A 22405-nucleotide genomic window follows, 5' to 3' on the forward strand; every position below is an offset into this window, starting at 1 on the left:
GCTGAAACGTGAGTGATACAGAATAATTTTCATAACGTTCAATGTATCTTATTTATTAAATGTTTTTCCTATTGTAGTATAGAACCAATATTTATTTCTCGATACTCTACAGCAGAGTATTCGACGACAGTTGTTGGATTTGAGGAGTATAAAAAATAAAATGAAAATGAAGAGTAATAGAATTGCGTTTCAATTTCTGTTCATTACTTATTAATATTTAAAATCAATTAAACTGTTCATTACCCCATACGAATGAATGAAAAGGATCTCAAACGACCAATCAGGAACAACGACAAACCAATTGCTCAACTCTTACAAATTCTCTTAAAGAAGATTATGCAGAAATTATTCACATAGCAAACGATCATCGATTTCACATTGAAATATTGAAATACGTTGTCAAGAGCAACATTCTGAACAATACTTTCCATTTAGTTCTATTATCTTTAGTTTTCCATTTTTTATTGTACCACGTTTCTTCTTCCACGGTTCGTTTCCCTGTTAATAAATTTTGAATTAAGATCAGGGGCCTGTAATCAAATACTAGTTATACGGAACTGCGGCTAATGTTCTTTATTTTTATTTTTTGACTTCGAAACATATTTCTTGGGTTTTTTTAGCAAACGTTCCCAAACATATAGTGCGTGTAGTACATAGACGAATAAAATCCCTCTTACAACAATTGGAATTAAGTATAATTTATTTACATAGTACTCTCTATATTAAAAATGTTTAAAGTTTGAGACAAAAAAATTCATATAAAAGGTTGATTAATTATCTAATACACAGAACTAGATACGAGGAAGATAATCTACAGGGTGTAGAAAGTATTCGTGTACCAATGAATTTCAAACATGACTACGTGAAATTGTTGTTTATTAACTAATTTTTTAGAAACAATGAATATGTACATATTTTGAGAAACCTCTAGAATAGATACAATCCAGAAAATACTAGTTACTTGTACAACTTGTGGAATGAGCAAGAAAAAACAAAATATCGACAGAAATATACAAGCAATAGGTATTTCTACGGTTCTTATTTCAAACTGCTTACTGGAGAATGTATTCAGAATTATCCATGATTATTCAGAATTATCTATGATAGGCGAAAGACAAATTATTATTAATGTACATAATAATGTACAGCATACAAGTTTAGCAGAAATTTCACGGATTGTAAGCAGACCTCGATCTACTATACAAAGCATAATCGATAGGTATGGACTACGAAAAAGACTGGAAAATAACTCAGGAAGTGGAAAAATTAATCAGTATACTGGTCGAATTATTATTAGAATGATAAGAGAAAATCGAAAAGTAAGTACGATAGAAATAGTTGGGCACCTTAAAAATAATTTCGATATCGATATATTTGTTAGTACTGTTCGTAGTCTTGTACGAAATCGAGGATTTCACGGTCGTGTGGCCCTCATAAAATATTTTGTAAGAAAACCAACAGAAAGAAATGATTACAATTCGCAAATAATAGCATTAGTACGCCAATGAAGTACTGGAACGAAGTGATTTTCGCGGACAAAAACAAATTTAATATTTTCGCTTCTGATGATCTGAAACCAGAAACGCGCGGTCTGTAGTGAAACATAGTGGAATTGTTTTTAGTTGCATAAGTGCAACTGTTGTTAATTCGTTACAATTTACGGTTTATGTTGACATTTTAAAATGCAATTTTTTTTGCTAGTGAGGAAAAAATGGATGTGAAGGATAATTTTATTTTCATGTATGATGACGATGCAAAGAGCACTGCGTACAATATCAGAATGTGAATAGCAGCATATTTAAAATCTGCAGATATCAACTCCATAAAAAATGGAAATTTCCTCACAAGAGGGCTAAAGGATGCTCCCTTTTAAGAGATTGCAGGAAAAGGAATGACTTTCCGTCACGATGACGCATCGACATCTGACGATCATCTTCCCGAAGAATAGATTCTGTGTGTGGCCGTTGGAATGTTTACTGTTAAGTGTCGGTACGACTAATTCTTTAAAGGAGAGCTATGCAATTCTATGCCTTTGTTAGGTGAAACGTTCATCCCGTGACCGCGGTTACGTTCGACGACTAGTTGTCGTCTCGAGCCTAAGCTCCTTATCTCAAGTCTCGAACAATTGTGTTTGGGTTATTTTGTAAAGGGTACAGTATTGGGGGTTTTCCAAGTAATTCCAACGGGGGCCCGATGTCCTTTCATCTTCGACAAGCATTTATAACGTTGCTTACATCTTTTTCTTGACTTTTTTCCAGACCCATTATACACGAGTGAAAAAAATGTGCTTTTTTTGGAAAGTATTTCATTTTCAATAGCCATTCCTTCAATATGGTGATTATTGGTCAAAAGGTGATCAATAATTCTTTCTCTAAATTGTAAAATATTAATATGTTTATTATCCCATCTTTGATGTACATACCGCGCATTTATGAGGCATGTTCCGCATAGCAATTGCATAATAATTCTTCTGTACCATTTAACGGTTTTCCGTAAACAACTACAGTACGATGTCATCTGACGAATAAGTGATCGGAATTTTTTGCATTATTATAAGCCACGAATAGGAGCGCCACCCCACGGTGAGAAACACCAATAGTTGCGCCAGTGTGAACGTGTTAAACACTAATGAAGATGCTCTATCGCGTAATCCAATCATTTGAAACTATTAATCTAGAAGCAATAGCTACTAAAACTAAATCGAAAACACAAACCAAGGTACTTCAACCTAAATACCTTTGCGAATCTTCCAGCGATAGATCTTATGACCTACTGTGTTACCTAATCTGGAATTTCATTCGTAACTGCGAATGCTGGGTGATCATGGAAACCAAAATTTCAGAAAAGGGAAATACATTTCCTGTGGCGGACGAAACACTGCAAAATCCGGAAATGGTACAATCGGACGAAAACATAATGGTTGAAGTATCGAATGCTCGGAACAGTGACAGCGATGACGAAATAATTCGAACTCCGAATCAAAGTGAAGAAAAATTTTCTGACATCTCATCCGACAAAGACATATGTTATTAAAGAAATAAATTGACAATTTAGTATCTAATATATGTACTGACAGTTACCTTCATCCTCATCTTTAGTATTATCTGATATCTAATATCTAATAGTAAGAACTTCAATAAAAAATCTAAAGAGGGAAGAGAGGGTGGCATTGTGTGAACATCAAAATTATATTCTACACGTAGTTTAGAATACACAATCTTTCAGATCACTCACGATATATTTCCAGACCTACCAAGTTCGATTCAAAACCAATCGCAAAATTGACAACATGAAACATACAAAACATTACTATTCTAATTATGTTCGTTTCAATAGTATTTCGTTGTTACTCCACTACTCTTATTGGTAAATTATTTTCTGGTTTAAGCATAATCAATTGAGAAAATTTACAAGAAGAAACCAAAATTAGGATAGCTATTAATAGCAAAACCTGGAAAATAAAAAATTTTCAGTGTAATTATTGCGATGGTATGGATGATATAGCCAATGAATCGCCGATTAGATCTTGTGATTCGTGTAGCAGAATCGGAGAAAAGAAAGCGGTAAGAATTAAGAAAAAAGCTGCTCAAAACGCTCCAAGACTAACTCTGAGCTAGGTCAGCTGCAAATTTTCCTCACGAGCAAGTCGTCGTGACGATTACGAAAAGGATAAAATAATATTTAAATTATAAAATAAAAATTATAATTCTCCAAAAAAGAATTTTACAAAAAGCGGACTTCGCTGATGATATTTTGTCCCAAATTGGTCGAATACGGGAAACAAACAGTAACTTATTTGAATGTTACAATCGAACAATTTGAATTTGCTAAATCCCCGACAACTATTCACCTCTTAGGTCATTAATGTTATGTTATGTTACCGTTGAAGTAAATACTTCAAGAAAAACTCTACATCTTTATTCATGTATATCCGTGACCTGGAGACCGCTATTACGCAGAAATAGAATTTAGTGAAACAAAACATTCTAAGCAAGGAGAGGTCTATATTATTATGCCCTTGAATATAGATTATGTTTTGGGTTACAAGATCTAGGAACAAAGGAAGTAATAAATAGATTTCTATTTATGTCCCTTTTAGCCTTTAGCTAGAGTTATAACGAAACTTTTTGGGTAACGTCCTTTTGCTACAAAAATAATACATGAACGTGCTTCTTATCGATTCTATTGTGTTGTAACACTATGAGAGTGGGGGTTTGGATCTGCATAAATTTATACATTATACTTATAATTATACCTTTATTTATTTAAATATATTTTTCTATTACAAATTCATCCACTCGTTTTTCAATCAGTCAACCTAAAAAATTATGACGTGCTACTATAGTAGCTCACTCTACCAGCTCATTCGCTCACCGTTTGAACTAAATAATCTTTTTCATTTATCTTGCTTCACACGTTTTTTGCCCTCGCAACGTTTTATAATAGTATTAACAATATACAGACAGAATATACAGTCTTTGTTTTTTATACGCCAGTGTCAGCTATCGATTGTTGCTTTTCGTTAAAATAAATATACCATTATTAGATGCTCTTTTTAACACGACGATCCGTATCCTTATAATTTTTTAGAATCTTCAACTTCAATATGTCGTTTCAAAATAGAAAACTAAGAGCAATTTGAAATCTACCCCAATTTTTTCTCCAGGTTCCTTCCTTTATGTCGGTGGATCAGTTCTTCAAATAGTTGATAGTTCGTTTTTCCTTGCAGGTTTGCTAGCGCCTTGCAATTTTTTGATCTGTTTCTTCCCATTATGTTTCTTTTGCCTTCTTCTTCCCTATGACTGCACCTTGTTCTTTTTTTGTCTTCCCATTTGTTAGTCATGCTCTATATGTCCACATTCATGATGTCTAATTGTCTCGAGTTCGGTGTGTTGTATCGTATCGTATCCCAGTTTTATATCTCCTGCTAATTGTCTATTGTTTCAGATCGTAGTCTGTCTTTGCACGTGATATTCTGTCATCAGCATATTTAAGTTTATCCAGTTACTTTATCATATTGGTCCTTTTTAGGTCGGGCTAGTGTGTCTGCATTATCATATCATCTTTTTCTTCTGGGTTCGGTTCTCTATTAAAAGCCAATATATTCTGTGTTACCTGGCTTTTGGCTATCTGATAGCCAGAACGTAGAAAAATTTGGAGAAAAAATATTGCAAATACTGTTTTAAATATTCGTTGTTCTACAATTCAAATAAAAACTATCTTAAATAGACGGTAAAATTCTGCCAAATAAAGGATTTTAATTTTGATAATGCTTTTATTTCACGAGCAGCGTCGTCGTGACGGAAAGGCATTCTCTTGCTTGCAGTCTCATTAGCCAGAGACCTGGTGTGTCTGTACGATCGGTGAAGAGTGAATCGAGCGATCAGTGTATCACGAGGAGTGAGTCGAGTCCGACTTTGACTTTAAAGCAAAATATATCTGTTATCCCGTGAACCGTGAATTCGTTATATCGAATTTACGTCGTTACTGTGGTATCCTCGGGCATAAAATAGCGGAGTGCCGTACGAGAATGAAAATCGAGAGTCAATGTTTGTAATAAAACCGCCGAAAATAAAATCGATATTAACGAAGTCGACACCGAGGTGCTCGGTGATGATAAAGACCGATTGATTTCCATTCTCGAAGAATTTAACAGTTCGTTTATTACGGGGTTCCCGCGTACACGCGTAAATACGGGACAGTTAGAAATACGTTTGATCGATCCTAACATCACCGTACAAAGAAGCCCCTATAGACTTAGCGAGGCAGAGCAAAGAATAGTACGTGAGCGAATAAGCGAATTAATTAGGGCAAAAATCGTAAGGTCTAGTAACTCACCGTTCGCGAGCCCTATGTTACTCGTAAAGAAGGACGGCTCGGATAGGTTGTGCGTAGATTTCCGAGAGCTAAATAAAAATACGGTCGCGGACCGGTATCCCCTACCTCTTATTGGGGACCAAATCGCGAGATTGCAAAAGGCGAGATACTTCGTTAGCCTGGACATGGCCAGCGGGTTCCATCAAATCCCCATTCATCCCAATTCGACAGAATATACAGCGTTTGTCAAAGGTAGGAAATATAGTTACATCAATTACAAAGCTGATCTTCCTGTAGTTGTTTCCCATATTTTACTCGATGCAAATGAAGTTCATGGATGAACAACAAACGTTGATAAAAATTTATAACGTTTTAAAAAGTGTATCTTTTTGTTCGGGGTGAGTTTTTGCAATGGCTCTTTGAATTCGTCTTGAAATTATCCTAGCTGTCGGCTTCATAATAGGACGTCCTTTAAAACCCACGGGTCTCTGATTTTTCTCTTCCTTCAATTTTAAAAGTTGTTTCGCGCGTCTTGCTCGGAGTAATTTACTCTTTACGGCAGGTGTAGTCTTTGGGAGCTTGATCTGTAAATGTGAAATATTTTCGTTAGAATCTGTATGCATTAAACGAATATTATTCAATTTAACGTTAAACTTACTCCACGCTTCTCTGCTAGAGCAAGATCTTTCTGTTCCTGACGTTTCTTTGCTGTCAAAATTGCTGCACGTTTCAGAACAGCTGCATATGGATTGAGACGTAACATAGCACGCGTGTTGGTCAATGGGTTCAATTTCTTGACGCTACGGACCACCTTCTTCCTACAAGTTCAAGATTAATCTTGAGCAAATACATCGTAAGTGACATAATTATAAAATATTTATAAGCACTAAACATTAGAAATGGTTAAAAATTATAATCACTGTCAGTCAGTAACACGGACCATAAAATTCATCATGAATAAGATATGTATTCGTTGAAAATGTATAATAAAACGTAAATCTACATGCCTTGGTGCCCTCAGAACTTTACGAATTTCATACGATTTCAGGAGTCTCGACAAATCCGTGTTCGCCATTTTCGGGTAAGGGAGATTATAATCCGCCTTAAGTTGGGATTCTTTGCGCCAAGTTCCGTAAAGAGCATCTAATTTCTCAAAGGCACATTTTGTCCAGATTACAAAACGTCCAACGTGGCCACCAGGTGCCAATTTAAGCAAGTTCATTTTGTTAATATTCATAAGGTCAATACCGGGAATGTTACGGAATGCCTTACGAATACCCTAAAAATATATGATCAAGACGAATATTAGCATTTTAATTTTGAAAAAATAATTAACTATCATTTTTTAGTTATTTGTATACCTGATCTTGACCATATACAATCAGAGGTCCACGTCGTTGAATGCGTCTGCGGTTACGCATTTTACCTTTGCCAGCACGGAAACGTTGAGACTTGTAAACCTATTAATAAAACGAAAGTATATTAGTTTCATCTAAATCAATATATTTTAATTGAATCTGTTCGATTAAAAATACCCCATCCTAGCAATTAATTCAGCTAGTCTGGAACGCCAATAATAACCGTATTTATTTAGCGCCTGATAGGAGCACCTAAATTAAAATGGTTTTAATGAAGATGCGGACATTCTACGGTGCAAAGATACAATTTTTGAAAGTATACTTACTTTTTGAATATCATTCCATGCCTTGATACGTCTCAGGAAGATAACAGCTTGTTTAGTCTTGTTATACTCCTGAATTTTGTCGGATACTACTAATGGAAATTCTGGAACTTCCTGAATCATATGACCTAAACATAAAAAAGAAATAGTATATATATTATCCTTTTCAAAGCAAACTACATATATTACAACATTTACATAAATCAGTATAAAGCTATTAAAATAATCAACATCATTTCAGCAACACGGACCAAAGCTATTCATCATTAAAATATTGCATATAAAGTAGGATTTATTACTACATCTCAGAGAATGCTATTTACCCTTAGATTGTACAAGAGCTGGGACACCAGATGCAGCAATAGCAGAAACAAGAGCGTATCTTTTCTGGTTAACATTAATTCGACGATGCCAGCGTCTCCATGGCTTCGTTGGAGCAAACATGCGTCCACCTCTACACATGTTACCGAAAGCACCCTGGCCAGAGCGGTGAGTACCACCACCACGTACACGAGGTATACGTGCTACAGCACGTCCAGTACCCCATGACTCAGCAGAGGTTTGATGACCTAACAAAACAAACATACATTTAATAATTGCAAATTAGTTCTTGAAAAGATAAAAAAAAAGGCGAGTATAAAACAGTGTATACTCACCAGCTTCCTTGGATACACAATATGGCTGTCTACTATTCTTAGAGACTTGCTGGTGAACAAAATTCACGATATCGGGCCGAATAGGTGCTTTAAACACAGCCGGCAGGGAAATCGTTTCGCCTGACGATTCATTCTTATCGGTGTATACCGTAATAAGCGGTCGCGCCGTTGATAACGACTAAAAAATAAAAACAAAAATCAGAATGAAATACTAATCTACGTACAGCTATCGATAAATTTAAGATTAATTCTGAAAAAAAAAAGAGGAAAGTAAAGTAAAAAATTTCATGTTCTGATAGAATTATAAAAGATTTCTATTGACGGCACATGGCGAACTAAAAGATGGGAATCACGCATATTCAATGTAAACATATCTATATGTCGTAAAACTGCTTTATTCTACTGAATAGAATATTGCAAAAGAAAATATATGATGTCAGTAAAGTTACATTTAAACATATATCAAAACCAAGCCATGCAAATTTGTACGTTACAAGTCATTACACGTGGCCAACTATGAACTGTGTACAAGCTTTAATTCAAGATCAAATTCTTGGGAATTATTGCAAAATATAACAATAAAATTATACCTTTAAATATTAACCTTCAATAAATTCCAAATAAAATGCAGAATTTCTTACCATTTCGCGTTCTTTTTATAACTTTTCACGCATCAGACAAACTAACCACGCAGCTCGTACGCCTTACCTCGTCGTAAAGGAAGAAGGACGCGAGTGGAAATTACGTGCCAAATTCGCGCATGCTCAGAATTCAACAATTCTTAAGTCATGTTTACAATTGTCTACATTATTTCATCTAAATATCTATATATAACAAATTTAACATACTCGAATAACAAAGAATTTATTTTTTTATTTGTAATATTTCCATTTAGTCGAATGTTTTTTATAGTAGAAATTATATTTTATTATTTGTGTATCCATAGTTATCTATCAATAGTATTACAATATGACGGGAAACGTTGAACTGTGATTGGTACAGATACATTCTTAAGTGAAGTTTGTTTAGTCGGAAGTACGTCATACAAAATTTAAACTTTGTCAGGGAATTACAATTGTACATTGACATTCAAAAGTATTTATTTGTTCAATTTCTTTAAATGGCGGGAGAAGTTATAGTTGATGCATTACCATATATTGACCAAGGATACGATGAACCTGGAGTTAGAGAAGCAGTAAGTAATAGTTTTCTGTTATTTATAATAATTCTTTTGTTATAAATAATTATTAAATTGATTTTGAGGTTATGTTGTTTATATGAGCATATTAAATAAATTGCGAATTCATATGTGGTTATTAAATATTTTAGGCTTTGGCCATGGTTGAAGAAGAAACTCGTCGTTATAGACCGACAAAAAACTATTTAGAACATTTGCCATCATTAAATATTACTGCTTTTGAGACAGAGGTGATGAAACATGAATTTGAGCGAATGCAAAACCGTTTACCTATGGAAGTACTCAGTATGAAGCGCTATGAGTTACCTCCACCTCCACCAGGTAAAATGAATGATCTTGCAGCATGGAATGAAAGTGTCAAAAATAGCAGTGCACAATTGGAACATCAGGCTACCAGGTAAATGCTATGATTACTATTATATCTTTTTTATATTTTTGTTTAATATTTAAGTAATTACAAGATTGTGATGAGGATATAATGTTAAATTGGTGTATTATTGTAATGTTTAATAATAATGCAGAATTTGTAATCTTGAATTAATGATGGAATATGGATGCGAAGCATGGAAATCTTATTTGGAAGTATTAGTACAACTAGTGAGTCAAGCCCAAAAACAGCTACAAGCATTAAGGAAAAGAATTCAAGAGGTTAATTGGCAAAGAAAATCTATGCAAACTCAAGGTGGAGAAAAGTTAAGGGCATTAGAAGCACAATGGGTAGGACTAGTGTCAAAAAATTATGAGATTGAACAGGCGTGTGTTCACTTAGAAGAAGGAATACAGAAATCTATGATGAATAAGGGTGAGGGTGTAGAAATCAATGATGTGCCGGGCGAGGAAGAACCTGACATTCCAGAGAAAAGTGCAACTGAAGTTATGGCAACAAAAATGGATCAGCAAGAACAACAAAATCAAGAACCTTAAAATGTATATAAAATTGAGACTAATTATGTTTTGTATTTTATTATGTCGATATTATTTCAATACATTGATTATATTTAAAATTGACAGCGAACTACCGATCCTATTCGTCATTTCCGAAATACGTTATATACGAGTATATAACGATGCCGTTCGGATTGAAAAATGCACCGTCCGTTTTCCAGAGGGCTATTTTCAATGCCTTGGGCGACCTCGCCTACTCTTACGTCGTTGTCTACCTGGATGACGTTCTAATTATTGCCGAATCGGTAGACCAAGCCCTAGAGAGATTATACATCGTACTAAATATCCTCGTAAATGCCGGGTTCTCCTTCAATTTCTCGAAATGTTCTTTTCTTAAGACGTCGATACTTTATCTCGGGTACGTAATTCACAACGGAGAAGTTCGCCCCAACCCTGGTAAAATACAAGCCTTGAGTTCTTTACCTGCACCAACGACCGTCACCCAACTTAGGCAGTTCATAGGTTTAGCCTCCTATTTTCGAAAATTCGTCCCTAAATTTTCACAGGTAATGAAACCGCTGTACGCACTTACCTCCGGTAATAAAAATTTAACTTGGACAGATAGGCACGAAATTATAAGGCAAAAAATAATTTCCGTCCTGACTAACGAGCCGGTGTTAATAATATTCGACCCGAATTACCCGATCGAATTACATACTGACGCTAGTTCGGACGGATATGGGGCTATTTTAATGCACAAGATTAACGGCAAAAGCCGGGTAATAGAATATTACAGTAAGAAAACGAGCCCCGTGGAATCTAGGTATCATTCCTATGAACTAGAGACGCTGGCACTTGTAAACGCCGTTAAACATTTTCGCCACTATCTGCACGGACGGGAATTTCTCGTTGTCGCTGATTGTAATTCGTTGAAGGCAGCCTGCAATAAAGTAAATCTGAGTGACCGGGTTTATAGGTCGTGGGTTTACCTGCAAACTTTCACGTTCGACATTATGTACCGAGAATTATGTACCGATTCTGTAAACATTTCTACAAAAAAAAGAAAGTTTTTAATTTAGACAGATCAGAAAAATATCCGCCGGTCATGTACGTATATATGTACATACGAGTAAAGCATACTTGTATATGTTTTGCCACCATACCAATCACTCGCCAACTTCAATCTCTCAGTGTCGTAGTTATATGTAAGTGATTTTTAACAATTTATATATGTATAGTATAATGATCAAGAATTTGCAATAACCCAGCGTAAGAAAAGTTATCACTACGTTTTCGAGCGGAAAATGAACGAGTAAGATTTTTCCGAAGAAAGTAGCTCCAAACGCGATGATACGAAACGGACGAGCAATAGTAACGCGGCGACGAAATATCGTATATACTCTCTCAGCATATTTTTTTTTCGACCTCTACGAATTAAAAACAGTTCTAACATCTTTTCTGGGCGGCTCTTTCTCCAGAAATGTCTATAGAATTGCATACAGTATAACAAATAGTCTTAGATAAAGAACTTTTCAGAAAAATAATACATAGAAATTGCGCACATGGACTCCTTTTATGCTTCGATGACAATTTACAATCACTTGAAACTATAACATTTAACAATTCCTTATATCGATATCAGAAAAATTATCTCTATTTAAAACTAAATCAATCTGCTATTGTTTTGCGCACTTTTAAATATTGGCCATCAACCAAATCGCGTGTTTTTATAAAAATTCTTGTTATTGAAAACTAGAGATATTAGAGCAATTCTGTATTCGGACTCGTGTTTGGAATAGGATACTTACTACAAGGATCACTCAGTGGATTCTATAGGTTCGAAAAAGGTTTTGATTTATTAGACAATTTTTTCAGTTACAGGTAAACATTTTCAGTTAAATTATATTTTATTTAACAGCTTTTACACGTAATAAGTTCTGTTTCTCTATTTCAAGAGCATGTTTTAATTTATCAATATGACTCAAATAATCGATGTCATTTATAATACCACTTAGTTCGATTTTTTCAACACGTGGTATTACTTTATGCGCATTATTCAACATATGCTTAAATATTTTGACTTGTTTGGGTGTCAGAATGGATATAGCAGTACCGGATTTACCAGCGCGTCCTGTTCTTCCTGCTCTGTGGATATAACCGTTAATATGCTTAGGAAGATCATAACTTATGACTAACTGTACATTTGGAATATCTACACCCCTTGCTAATGCATCTGAACATACAAGTCTGAAAGTATAATAAAATTATATCACAATTTTTAGAAAATATTGATCTTAATTTTCGACGAAATTATAAACAAAACGTACATTTGAATTTTTCCACTTCTAAATTTCCTAAGTATATCCTCACGTTCTTTTGATGCAAGTTGCGCAGAAAGTTCTCCAACCACTATATTCTTTTTAGATAAGAGCGATTGGAGTAAAATAGTTAATCTATGAGCAGTTCCTCCAGAATTTGTAAACACTAATACTTTAAAAGTGATATCATTCCTGATTATTAATTGATATAAAGCTACTGGTTTATATTCTGCTTCACATTCTATTGCTTCTTCTTTTAATTCTTCTGGGCTCGTATAACGCCCTAGAAAATTAACCGCTTCTTTATCTAAATTTACATCATCGTCCTTGCCTGTCACCAAAACAGACGTAAATAATATTGGCTGAAAGAGTCCAAGCCGATCAAGTTTTTCAGGATCTTGCGATAATGTTGCACTGAATAATAACTTTTGTGCTGGAATTTTACTGTTTAAAAATGAATGCATTATTATAGATTTAATATCAGATAATACAACTTTATATTAATACATATCATCCTGGTAAATGATAATTCTAACTAAATTGTAACTAAAAACTAACCTAGAACGTAAGTTGGAAAATGTTAATCGTGGAGTTTGATAATGAGGCTCGGGGATATACTCCAACCAGTCAGTAGCTGTATCTGCTTCATCGATTACAAGAAATCTCATATCATCCAATGAAAATCCCGATGTTTTTAATATGTGGTCTTTTAACCGTCCAGGCGTGGCAACCACTATATCCACTAGAGAGATATATTCCCCTCTATCATCTGAAATATAAAAATTATAGAGAATATTTTGTATTTTATAAATAATGTAAACAAAACCTTCTTCTTAAAATTTATAAACACATACTCTCTTTTCGAATATTTCTTTGTTCTTCGTGAAATGCTGATGCGCCGGAAAGTAAACCAACTCTTAAATTTGTATGCGAAGTATACGTAAGCATCACTTTATACACTTGCATAGCTAATTCTTGTACGGGTGCAACAACTAAACAGCGCACCTTCGGAACTATACGAAATTGTAATGCCTGGACAATTGGTAGAACATATGCTAGAGTTTTACCTAAAGAGAGAATAATTTCTTAAATTATTTTTTTTCACGACAGAAAGTAATTTTTTAAATACGGAGCTTTAATCTATTCGTTGTATGCAATGTTTAATTAAATAAAGAAAACTGACTTGAAATAATATTCATTAACAACATTAATTGTAATTAGAATTTAACATTAGTTATTAACAAAACACGATAAAGTATCGAAACTAGAATGTAAATATTTCAATTTGCTATAAATAACTTGTATATTCGTACCACTGCCCGTAGGAGCAGATACACACGTATCCCTTAACCACCATTTTTGTTGCCTATCTTTATTACACTTCGATAGCCAAGATACCATACTAGCTTGAACAGGAAATAATTTATTAATCCCGTTAGCTCTTAAAGCTTCAATAAGCTTAGAATCTAAAATTGAATTCATGTCGTCCAAGGTTGGACCGCTATTTAAATCAATAGATATGACTTCTGGATTAGCCAACCATTCTGGCAGAATTCTCTTAACTTCACGCTCCCTTCGCTTATTTTTTACACCCAGAATTATGAAATCACTATTCTGTCCTGATATTTTTTCTTGTGTTTCATTCGGGTCTGATGATTTATTAGGTATTTCATTATCCTGATTATCTGTATTTTCACTTTGCAATGTTTTATCTGCAGTTTTAATTGTTTCATTAGAACTTCCTTCGCTATATTTCCTCTTCTTTTTATTCTTTCTACGCTCTGAAACAGGTAATTCTGCCTTTCTTTTAACGTCACTCGATGTACTATTTTCATTCAAATTAATATTTTCTATTGGACATTTATTAAGATTTTGTGCTCTTTTCTTGTTCTTTTTATAATTCGATTCTTGTGCATTTTGAGAACTACTTTCCTGTATTTGATGATTAGTTTTAATAGCTCTTTCTACTTTACGTTCTTCTATTCTTTTTAATAATTCAGACAGATGATTCCTTTCATTTTTTGTTTCTTCTTTTTCACCCTCATATCTATCAACAAATAGAATATGTATATTAATAATAAATATTCTATCTATTAGAACTAAAAACTCGAGTACGATTAATATAATAGAATATCTATTTATATAGTTTAATTGACTAAATTTATTACTCAGTGATTAAGTTTATTAACACACATGTATGATATTTTTGGACATTTTTACATACCTGTTTATCACAAATAAACTCATTTTGTTTGCAATTTTACTCACGTGTTATACACGTGTTTTACAGGTTATATTCTAACGTGTACTACCTACTCCACGGTTGTATACACGACTGTAACCTATATTAACCTATGTGAATGTCGTCACGATCGCGATCATCTTGTGGTATTATTTAAATAGATATATATTTACTTATGCATATATGTATATAAATAAATAAATATACATCTTGAAAAAGGCAAATTTAAAAATGGTATTATTTTAAACTTGTATTTCATTAAACTTTAACTATGTGTATTTACTATGCGTAAGAATAAACTTGATATTTCATCATTATTACGTGTGTACATTTATATAATGTTTAGAAACAATTAATTTCAAAAATATGATTAAAATATATATTAAAATTACATATTACTAATGTTAAAATCGTCTGCTTAAATAAGCCAAACTACTTCTCAAGTATGTAATTGAAAGTAATTTGTAATTTCAAATTTGTTAGAAGCTTACATACGTTGCTTACATAGGTAAGATACCAACAGAAATTACACATGTATGTAGTAGCAGATAATAGTAATATGATAAACGACTATATTTAACAAATTTCAAATGAATATCGTTTTAGTAAGTTAAATCACATAATTTTTAACCGTTTTAGTGTCTACAAAAAATTATTAATCAACTTTGTTAAACATCTCAATAATCTTTTCATAAAAAACATCGTTTATTAACAAAATTTTAACAAATAGAAAATATGTGCATATTCTCACAAGATTGCAGAATGAGAATTAAGAAAAAAGCTGCTCAAAACGCTCTAAGACTAACTCTGAGCTAGGTCAGCTGCAAATTTTCCTCACGAGCAAGTCGTCGTGACGATTACGAAAAGGATAAAATAATATTTAAATTATAAAATAAAAATTATAATTCTCCAAAAAAGAATTTTACAAAAAGCGGACTTCGCTGATGATATTTTGTCCCAAATTGGTCGAATACGGGAAACAAACAGTAACTTATTTGAATGTTACAATCGAACAATTTGAATTTGCTAAATCCCCGACAGCTATTCACCTCTTAGGTCATTAATGTTATGTTATGTTACCGTTGAAGTAAATACTTCAAGAAAAACTCTACATCTTTATTCATGTATATCCGTGACCTGGAGACCGCTATTACGCAGGAATAGAATTTAGTGAAACAAAACATTCTAAGCAAGGAGAGGTCTATATTATTATGCCCTTGAATATAGATTATGTTTTGGGTTACAAGATCTAGGAACAAAGGAAGTAATAAATAGATTTCTATTTATGTCCCTTTTAGCCTTTAGCTAGAGTTATAACGAAACTTTTTGGGTAATGTCCTTTTGCTACAAAAATAATACATGAACGTGCTTCTTATCGATTCTATTGTGTTGTAACACTATGAGAGTGGGGGTTTGGATCTGCATAAATTTATATATTATACTTATAATTATACCTTTATTTATTTAAATATATTTTTCTATTACAAATTCATCCACTCGTTTTTCAATCAGTCAACCTAAAAAATTATGACGTCCTACTATAGTAGCTCACTCTACCAGCTCATTCGCTCACCGTTTGAACTAAATAATCTTTTTCATTTATCTTGCTTCACACGTTTTTTGCCCTCGCAACGTTTTATAATAGTATTAACAATATACAGACAGAATATATAGTCTTTGTTTTTTATACGCCAGTGTCAGCTATCGATTGTTGCTTTTCGTTAAAATAAATATACCATTATTAGATGCTCTTTTTAACACGACGATCCGTATCCTTATAATTTTTTAGAATCTTCAACTTCAATATGTCGTTTCAAAATAGAAAACTAAGAACAATTTGAAATCTACCCCAATTTTTTCTCCAGGTTCCTTCCTTTATGTCGGTGGATCAGTTCTTCAAATAGTTGATAGTTCGTTTTTCCTTGCAGGTTTGCTAGCGCCTTGCAATTTTTTGATCTGTTTCTTCCCATTATGTTTCTTTTGACTTCTTCTTCCCTATGACTGCACCTTGTTCTTTTTTTGTCTTCCCATTTGTTAGTCATGCTCTATATGTCTACATTCATGATGTCTAATTGTCTCGAGTTCGGTGTGTTGTATCGTATCGTATCCCTGTTTTATATCTCCTGCTAATTGTCTATTGTTTCACATCGTAGTCTGTCTTTGCACGTGATATTCTGTCATCAGCATATTTAAGTTTATCCAGTTACTTTATCATATTGGTCCCTTTTAGGTCGGGCTAGTGTGTCTGCATTATCATATCATCTTTTTCTTCTGGGTTCGGTTCTCTATTAAAAGCCAATATATTCTGTGTTACCTGGCTTTTGGCTATCTGATAGCCAGAACGTAGAAAAATTTGGAGAAAAAATATTGCAAATACTGTTTTAAATATTCGTTGTTCTACAATTCAAATAGAAACTATCTTAAATAGACGGTAAAATTCTGCCAAATAAAGGATTTTAATTTTGATAATGCTTTTATTTCACGAGCAGAGGAAAATGCATTATGCATATCCAACAGCTTGTACTGTTGAGTTATGTCAGGTTGGGTTGGATGGTATGCGCCATACTCAATAAGAACCTTTTTTCCTTTCCTAGCCCTCATAAGGTACATGACGACCAACACCGGAACCAACATGGGTATTACTTAAGGGTTGGTCTTTTTATTTGTTCGTACTTCGGTATTCACCGTGTGAGAAAAACAGTATTTCCCCCTTTTTACTATCATCCTTTCTTAGAATGTTCTCAAATTTCCCTCTAGTAGGTTTACTCGTCGGCTATCTTACTTATCTATTTAAACCAGCCAATTGCTTCTACTCGTGTCATATATGTCCAGTCTTCATCTGTGAATTTTGATTATTTTAAGTCAGTATGTCTATTCTTCTTCCTCTTTTAATTACTTGCTGCCTTTTATTCTTAAAAATGCGTTTAAATTTCCCTCAAGTTGAACTTTCTGCTGGCTATCTTCCTTTTCTACTTGTTCGGCCAATCAGCGCACTTATTCCGCGAACCAATTGGTCTCTTTTCTTGAATTTCCGCGGACCAATCAGCGCGCATCGTTATTTAAGTGGCGCCACCGCCATCGCACCGTGCGCATGCTCCAGATCAATCTCACCAAAGGTAGCCGCTTATTGCTCGTGTATTCATGATTACATCGCATCAGTTCCATCCTCAACGTCGCCGTTTCTACACGTCCTTACATTGTCAGTCATCACCTGTGAGTTTTTATTATATTAATTATATTATTACTTTTATTATTTTAAGTCGGTATGATCGTTCTTTCTCATTATTGCATTCTTTGTTGTTTCGTTTTCTGGATTTATGTGATGTTGGCAGTTTTCATATATTTGCTCAGGACTTTTCATACCCAACAACCTTATCAACAATATTTTTGGCTGTAAGAGTTTCTCCTATCTGATTTTTCAATGTCGCTTTTTCCGCAGCCCACTTAGGACTGTTAAATAAGGCGTGTTTCGCGTTATCCGGTCCTTTATTGCAATCTCAACATCCTCCGCTAATACCATTATTCATACGTTTGCGTTATTTTAATAATCTAAAACATAAAATAAAATATTTTAACTTTGCGTTAAATATTATTTCATATATTTCTTGACGACGAAAATAGATTGGGGAAAGAGATGATATTAAAATGCAAGAAACCATAATATTGAAAATAAATTTAGTTTCCTCTTTTAGTATGGCTATTTGCATGTAACATAGTGCATCGTTCAATGTTTTCGTCACTTAGGCTACTCCTTCGCTGGCACAGAATCAATCCAGCGAAGCTAAGCGATCTTTCACCTGCGATAGACGACGAAATAGGTGTTTTATATTTTAAGAATAATTGTTTCATGTATCTGTATTTTGTGATATTTTGAATTCGTGGGACGTTATCGTCTGAGTTTTTCAACGATTCTAATTATGCAGTGTTAATTATACACTGTCAACACTAAACTCGTTGTTTTCCCATTAATGAAAAGAAATCGTCTAGTTTTACTGTATCTTATACTTTGCTTTGCGAAAGTGGAGAGGATTGATTTCATACATCTTTTAAAGTTTTCAACATTGTTTCTTCGATATAATTACGTCTATTTTCTATCATGGATGACTAACAATCGCAAATACGTAATCAGATGTGCTCTAAGTCTTCAGTTTCCAAAAAATCGTAAAAATGAGAAAACCGAGTTCTTAAACTTGATATTAGATGATATTGAGGTTGGCAATATTTCAAAGCTTGTGTATATTGTCTAGGCCTCCGATATCTTGAAAACTATGTTCTATCTATGTAAAATCTATGGAAAAATATCACCCCTATAAGCTTTGCCCTCTTGCAATTTATCCAAGGCGTACGCGATTGATCCAAATATTTATTCTTATCTATATGTCGGATTAAAGCTATGATTATGGGTAGTCACTGGAATTAGCCATCGTTGTTCTACAATCGAGGTAACGTTGATTAGCACAAGTGTGACTATCACAGAATCGACAAGTAACCGCGGTGATTAGACGCCTTGGCAATGGTGTTAGTTTCGGTAACGAATCCGCGGTCAACGGGATAGTAAAGGTACTTTTCTCCAAAGTCTGAACCTGACCCTTGGTTAAAATAAAACGTAACAATATTCACTGATCGTAAAGACGTTTTTTTCGCCGATGAGATCGCACGAGAGTGAGTTTTCCGTCGCGATGATGCTGCAGCGGAAAACTATGATGGGGTGTGTCTAAGGGCACGAGATCATCGGATTCGTCGAGGAAAACCTTTGCTCGGAAAGCGAGGGAAATAGACGTTGCTGTTAATTGGTTAATTTCTATGTTGGTGGTTAGAGAAAGATGCTAGTCGTCCTTGAGAGAAAGTTGCTGGCAGGAAGCGTCGTTCGTGAGAAAAGCAGATTTCCCTTACCTTCTCGTAGTGGAGTTAAGGACTGTTAGTATCGGGCAAGTATCCGTTTATTTCGTTTATATACGGCTTTTTTCTTGCTATTCAAACATTAAATCCATTGCGTCTCGTTATTCTGCCTACTGTTTCTGCACTGGCTTGTTTCCTAGTTTCATGGCCAATCTCTATGGCCTATTGTTATTCTTTCCTCCTTTTCTGTAATAATTCGAGGTGGCTTTTTCTTTATATTTTTCGTTATTAATAATTGTGCAATTTCACGATAATTTTTATCTTTTTCTCTATGATAAATAACAAGATGTCTTTTATCGAAACTATTATTCTGACTTTTCGTTGCATGTTAGAATTCAGACACTAACACTTCGCAATATAGCTTTGTACTGAGATAGAATTATATTCTAGCAGTTTCTATACGAAACAAATCTATTTTCCACTTTGAATGGTTTTTAAGAACTACTAAATTACATTAATGTGACGTGAAAATGTTATTGTTAGAATGGAATTGTTATATATTTTCAATCTACAATAAATAGTTTATCTTTTAGTAAAATAAAGAATGTAATATCTAAATTATTCTCTTACAAACATCAATTACAAATAAATACGCAAATTAAAGATTAACGGTAGTTATCTCTGATAAATAATCTGGCAGACACGAAATATTTACTTGGACAAATTCTCTGTGTTCGTTGCTTAGGCTACGCTATTTTATAATTTGACTTTTTGAAATTTGAATGGATGTGGCGTACACGACACTCCACTGAATTATCGATGTGTACGTACCAATCGAATATTTTACACTATGTATGTATAAAAAAAAGACAGTATGAAAAGTTCATCGTCGGATGCGATAATGTTCAAGTAGTACACAGAAAAATTTACATTACATTGGGAGAAAATAGTCTAACAAGTTTATACTTTCCACATAATAGAAAATTTCAAAGATGAGCGAAAAATATTCTGCCACTGAGAAGGAAATATCGGAGAAAGAAAGTTTAATTAAAATTAGCAATTCTGTTTTTCAGAGATTAACGTCAGGTAGATAGTTGATATTATACGTATGAATAATTTACTTAATTTTTAAGAATTTCATTTCATACCTCAGTTTGTGTGTACGTGGAACAGAGACGCACGCGCCTGTTATATATCTTTTTATATATATAATAACATATCATATTATTATTATCCTATTATTTTTAGAGTAAGGTTAATTTTTATTCTTTTCTAGTGTAATTATTCGTTGTTGTTAGAGATCAAATGTGCACATTTATAGCAAGCTGTTTGCTGTGTACACATTTAAGAAAACAAATTATTTGTTAATTTAACTATAAATTAGAATATGTTAGATATAGCGTAATTATATTATTATTATTTAAAAATGTATAGTACAAAACTATAAGTTATAATATAGTTAATATATCAATATATTATTTTTGTTTGTTTTCTTCTATACCTGCATGAAGAAAGAAAAAAAATCACCTCATGTGTATTACATTTTATTTTTTTATACAATATTTATGTATGTCATGTATAAAATATATTCAAGTATATTGTATGCGTATTATGAAAAATATACATATAATATAAACAAGAAGTCATTATAAACATGAAATAGTTAGAATCAAATTTTCAAGAAATTACTCTAACTAATTAATTACAGTATCGTTTTATCAATCGAACGTCATCTCGTATCGCTCAAGTGATTGGTCGTCTCTCTCACAACTTTTCCAAAGATTAGTACGACACACTGGGACGCTCGGCTGAGTAATATGTATATTCTAATCCGAGCTGGAATGTCAATTAGTGACAGTAGTAATATGATGAAACTTTTCTATTTTCAACCTCTTTTCAATTAAACTTTCACTAACGAATTTATGGAATTTTTCTGGTTAAAATGAGAATATGTAGTTAAATTGGAATTTATTTTAAATCACTTTCAAATACACATTTAATAGGCAAAAGGAAATAGGCGAATGTAATTAAATCAGCGAATATCTTGTTTTAATCATAAAAATCTCATTACATTGGTAAAAGTCTTACTAGAAACAAAAATTAAAAATATAATTGTTGTTTTAGCATTGTCTCACGAATATGTTTTTTGGGTTAAGCCGACCTTCTAACTTCTTTTTTCTTCACTCGCGGTATCCTTCTCTACGTTCAGCGAAATGGTAGACCGTATTTGTACTTAGAATCAGATCTTGTATACGATAATTCGTCACTGAGGGGGATCAATTAACGAGACAGTAGTGTATTTAACAAATGAATATGTTCAATAAAACAAATAAATTTCAAGGTATTGCCAATGAAGAAATCTGTACGACTGACGAAAAATGCTGGCTCGATAAATTAGTTGCTGTTGATAAGGATCATACCAGAGAAGCTGGTTTACATATAAATGAAATTGAAAGACTTTTAAACGACATTGATACATATACACGCGCAAAACCTCGACGCGGTTGTCCCGTTGATTCTGTTAAAGTAAGTCTTTCATACAGCTGATACGGAGGCTTTGAAACTTGTAAAAAAATTAAATAATATTATTAAGCATTAATAATAAAATAATAGTGCATAACTCCGATGTAAGAAAATGAATTGCTTTGTACGTCTACAAAATTTTCTTACATACAACGAATAGGGCTATTCTGAGTATCCCTCTTTATGTATAATCCGAGTCAATTATTCCAATTCTACGTTGCACAATATAAAAAATACTTTACGTTT

The 22405-nt window shown here is 33.3% G+C and overlaps 4 protein-coding genes across 5 annotated transcripts in view; 2 read left to right on the top strand and 2 right to left on the bottom strand.

Annotated features, from left to right (window-relative positions):
- Window positions 1-6117: 6117 nt before the first annotated feature.
- Window positions 6118-8918, bottom strand: LOC139996363 (large ribosomal subunit protein uL4-like). 2 transcript variants are annotated; one of them, XM_072020699.1, is made up of 8 exons: window positions 8796-8918; window positions 8155-8332; window positions 7822-8067; window positions 7502-7626; window positions 7179-7277; window positions 6825-7096; window positions 6476-6635; window positions 6118-6401 (listed from the first exon to the last, which is right to left on the bottom strand). In XM_072020699.1, exons 1-8 carry the CDS (start codon window positions 8796-8798, stop codon window positions 6180-6182), a joined length of 1305 nt encoding a protein of 434 aa, XP_071876800.1. In that variant the 5' UTR covers window positions 8799-8918; the 3' UTR covers window positions 6118-6179. The 2 variants fall into 2 exon arrangements, with proteins under 2 accessions (XP_071876800.1, XP_071876799.1); XM_072020698.1 differs by having other exon boundaries at window positions 6476-6631; window positions 6821-7096.
- A 280-nt stretch (window positions 8919-9198) lies between these two features.
- Window positions 9199-10308, top strand: LOC139996442 (pre-mRNA-splicing factor SPF27-like). The gene is made up of 3 exons (XM_072020805.1): window positions 9199-9349; window positions 9484-9749; window positions 9874-10308. The coding sequence occupies exons 1-3, from the start codon at window positions 9275-9277 to the stop codon at window positions 10274-10276; spliced, it is 744 nt and encodes a 247-aa protein (XP_071876906.1). The 5' UTR covers window positions 9199-9274; the 3' UTR covers window positions 10277-10308.
- A 1836-nt stretch (window positions 10309-12144) lies between these two features.
- LOC139996393 (probable ATP-dependent RNA helicase Dbp73D) lies at window positions 12145-14870 on the bottom strand. The gene is made up of 6 exons (XM_072020753.1): window positions 14780-14870; window positions 13869-14602; window positions 13410-13622; window positions 13114-13324; window positions 12565-12999; window positions 12145-12484 (listed from the first exon to the last, which is right to left on the bottom strand). Exons 1-6 carry the CDS (start codon window positions 14800-14802, stop codon window positions 12145-12147), a joined length of 1956 nt encoding a protein of 651 aa, XP_071876854.1. The 5' UTR covers window positions 14803-14870.
- Window positions 14871-17947: 3077 nt separating this feature from the next.
- Window positions 17948-22405, top strand: part of LOC139996357 (uncharacterized) — a 48937-nt gene continuing 44479 nt past the window's right edge. The window contains exon 1 of the mRNA XM_074112137.1: window positions 17948-18010. The gene's annotated coding sequence lies outside the window, so the exon portion shown is untranslated. The remainder of the gene's footprint in view (window positions 18011-22405) is intronic.

This window comes from Bombus fervidus, chromosome 18 (assembly GCF_041682495.2).
Source record: "Bombus fervidus isolate BK054 chromosome 18, iyBomFerv1, whole genome shotgun sequence".
Lineage (NCBI taxonomy): Eukaryota > Metazoa > Arthropoda > Insecta > Hymenoptera > Apidae > Bombus > Bombus fervidus.

Excerpts from the sequence above, each read along its gene's own strand:
- LOC139996363 (XM_072020699.1), bottom strand. Across the intron at positions 7,097-7,178 it reads TTGTATATGGTCAAGATCAG|GGTATTCGTAAGGCATTCCG; the intron begins GTATACAAATAA and ends ATATATTTTTAG. Across the intron at positions 6,636-6,824 it reads AAAGTTCTGAGGGCACCAAG|GAAGAAGGTGGTCCGTAGCG; the intron begins GCATGTAGATTT and ends TTGAACTTGTAG.
- LOC139996442 (XM_072020805.1), top strand. The coding sequence starts at position 9,275 with ATGGCGGGAGAAGTTATAGTTGATGCATTACCATATATTGACCAAGGA. Across the intron at positions 9,350-9,483 it reads AACCTGGAGTTAGAGAAGCA|GCTTTGGCCATGGTTGAAGA; the intron begins GTAAGTAATAGT and ends TAAATATTTTAG. Across the intron at positions 9,750-9,873 it reads TTGGAACATCAGGCTACCAG|AATTTGTAATCTTGAATTAA; the intron begins GTAAATGCTATG and ends ATAATAATGCAG.
- LOC139996393 (XM_072020753.1), bottom strand. The coding sequence starts at position 14,802 with ATGAGTTTATTTGTGATAAACAG. Across the intron at positions 13,623-13,868 it reads ATCTGCTCCTACGGGCAGTG|GTAAAACTCTAGCATATGTT; the intron begins GTACGAATATAC and ends TTCTCTCTTTAG. Across the intron at positions 13,325-13,409 it reads AAGAAATATTCGAAAAGAGA|ATGATAGAGGGGAATATATC; the intron begins GTATGTGTTTAT and ends TTTATATTTCAG.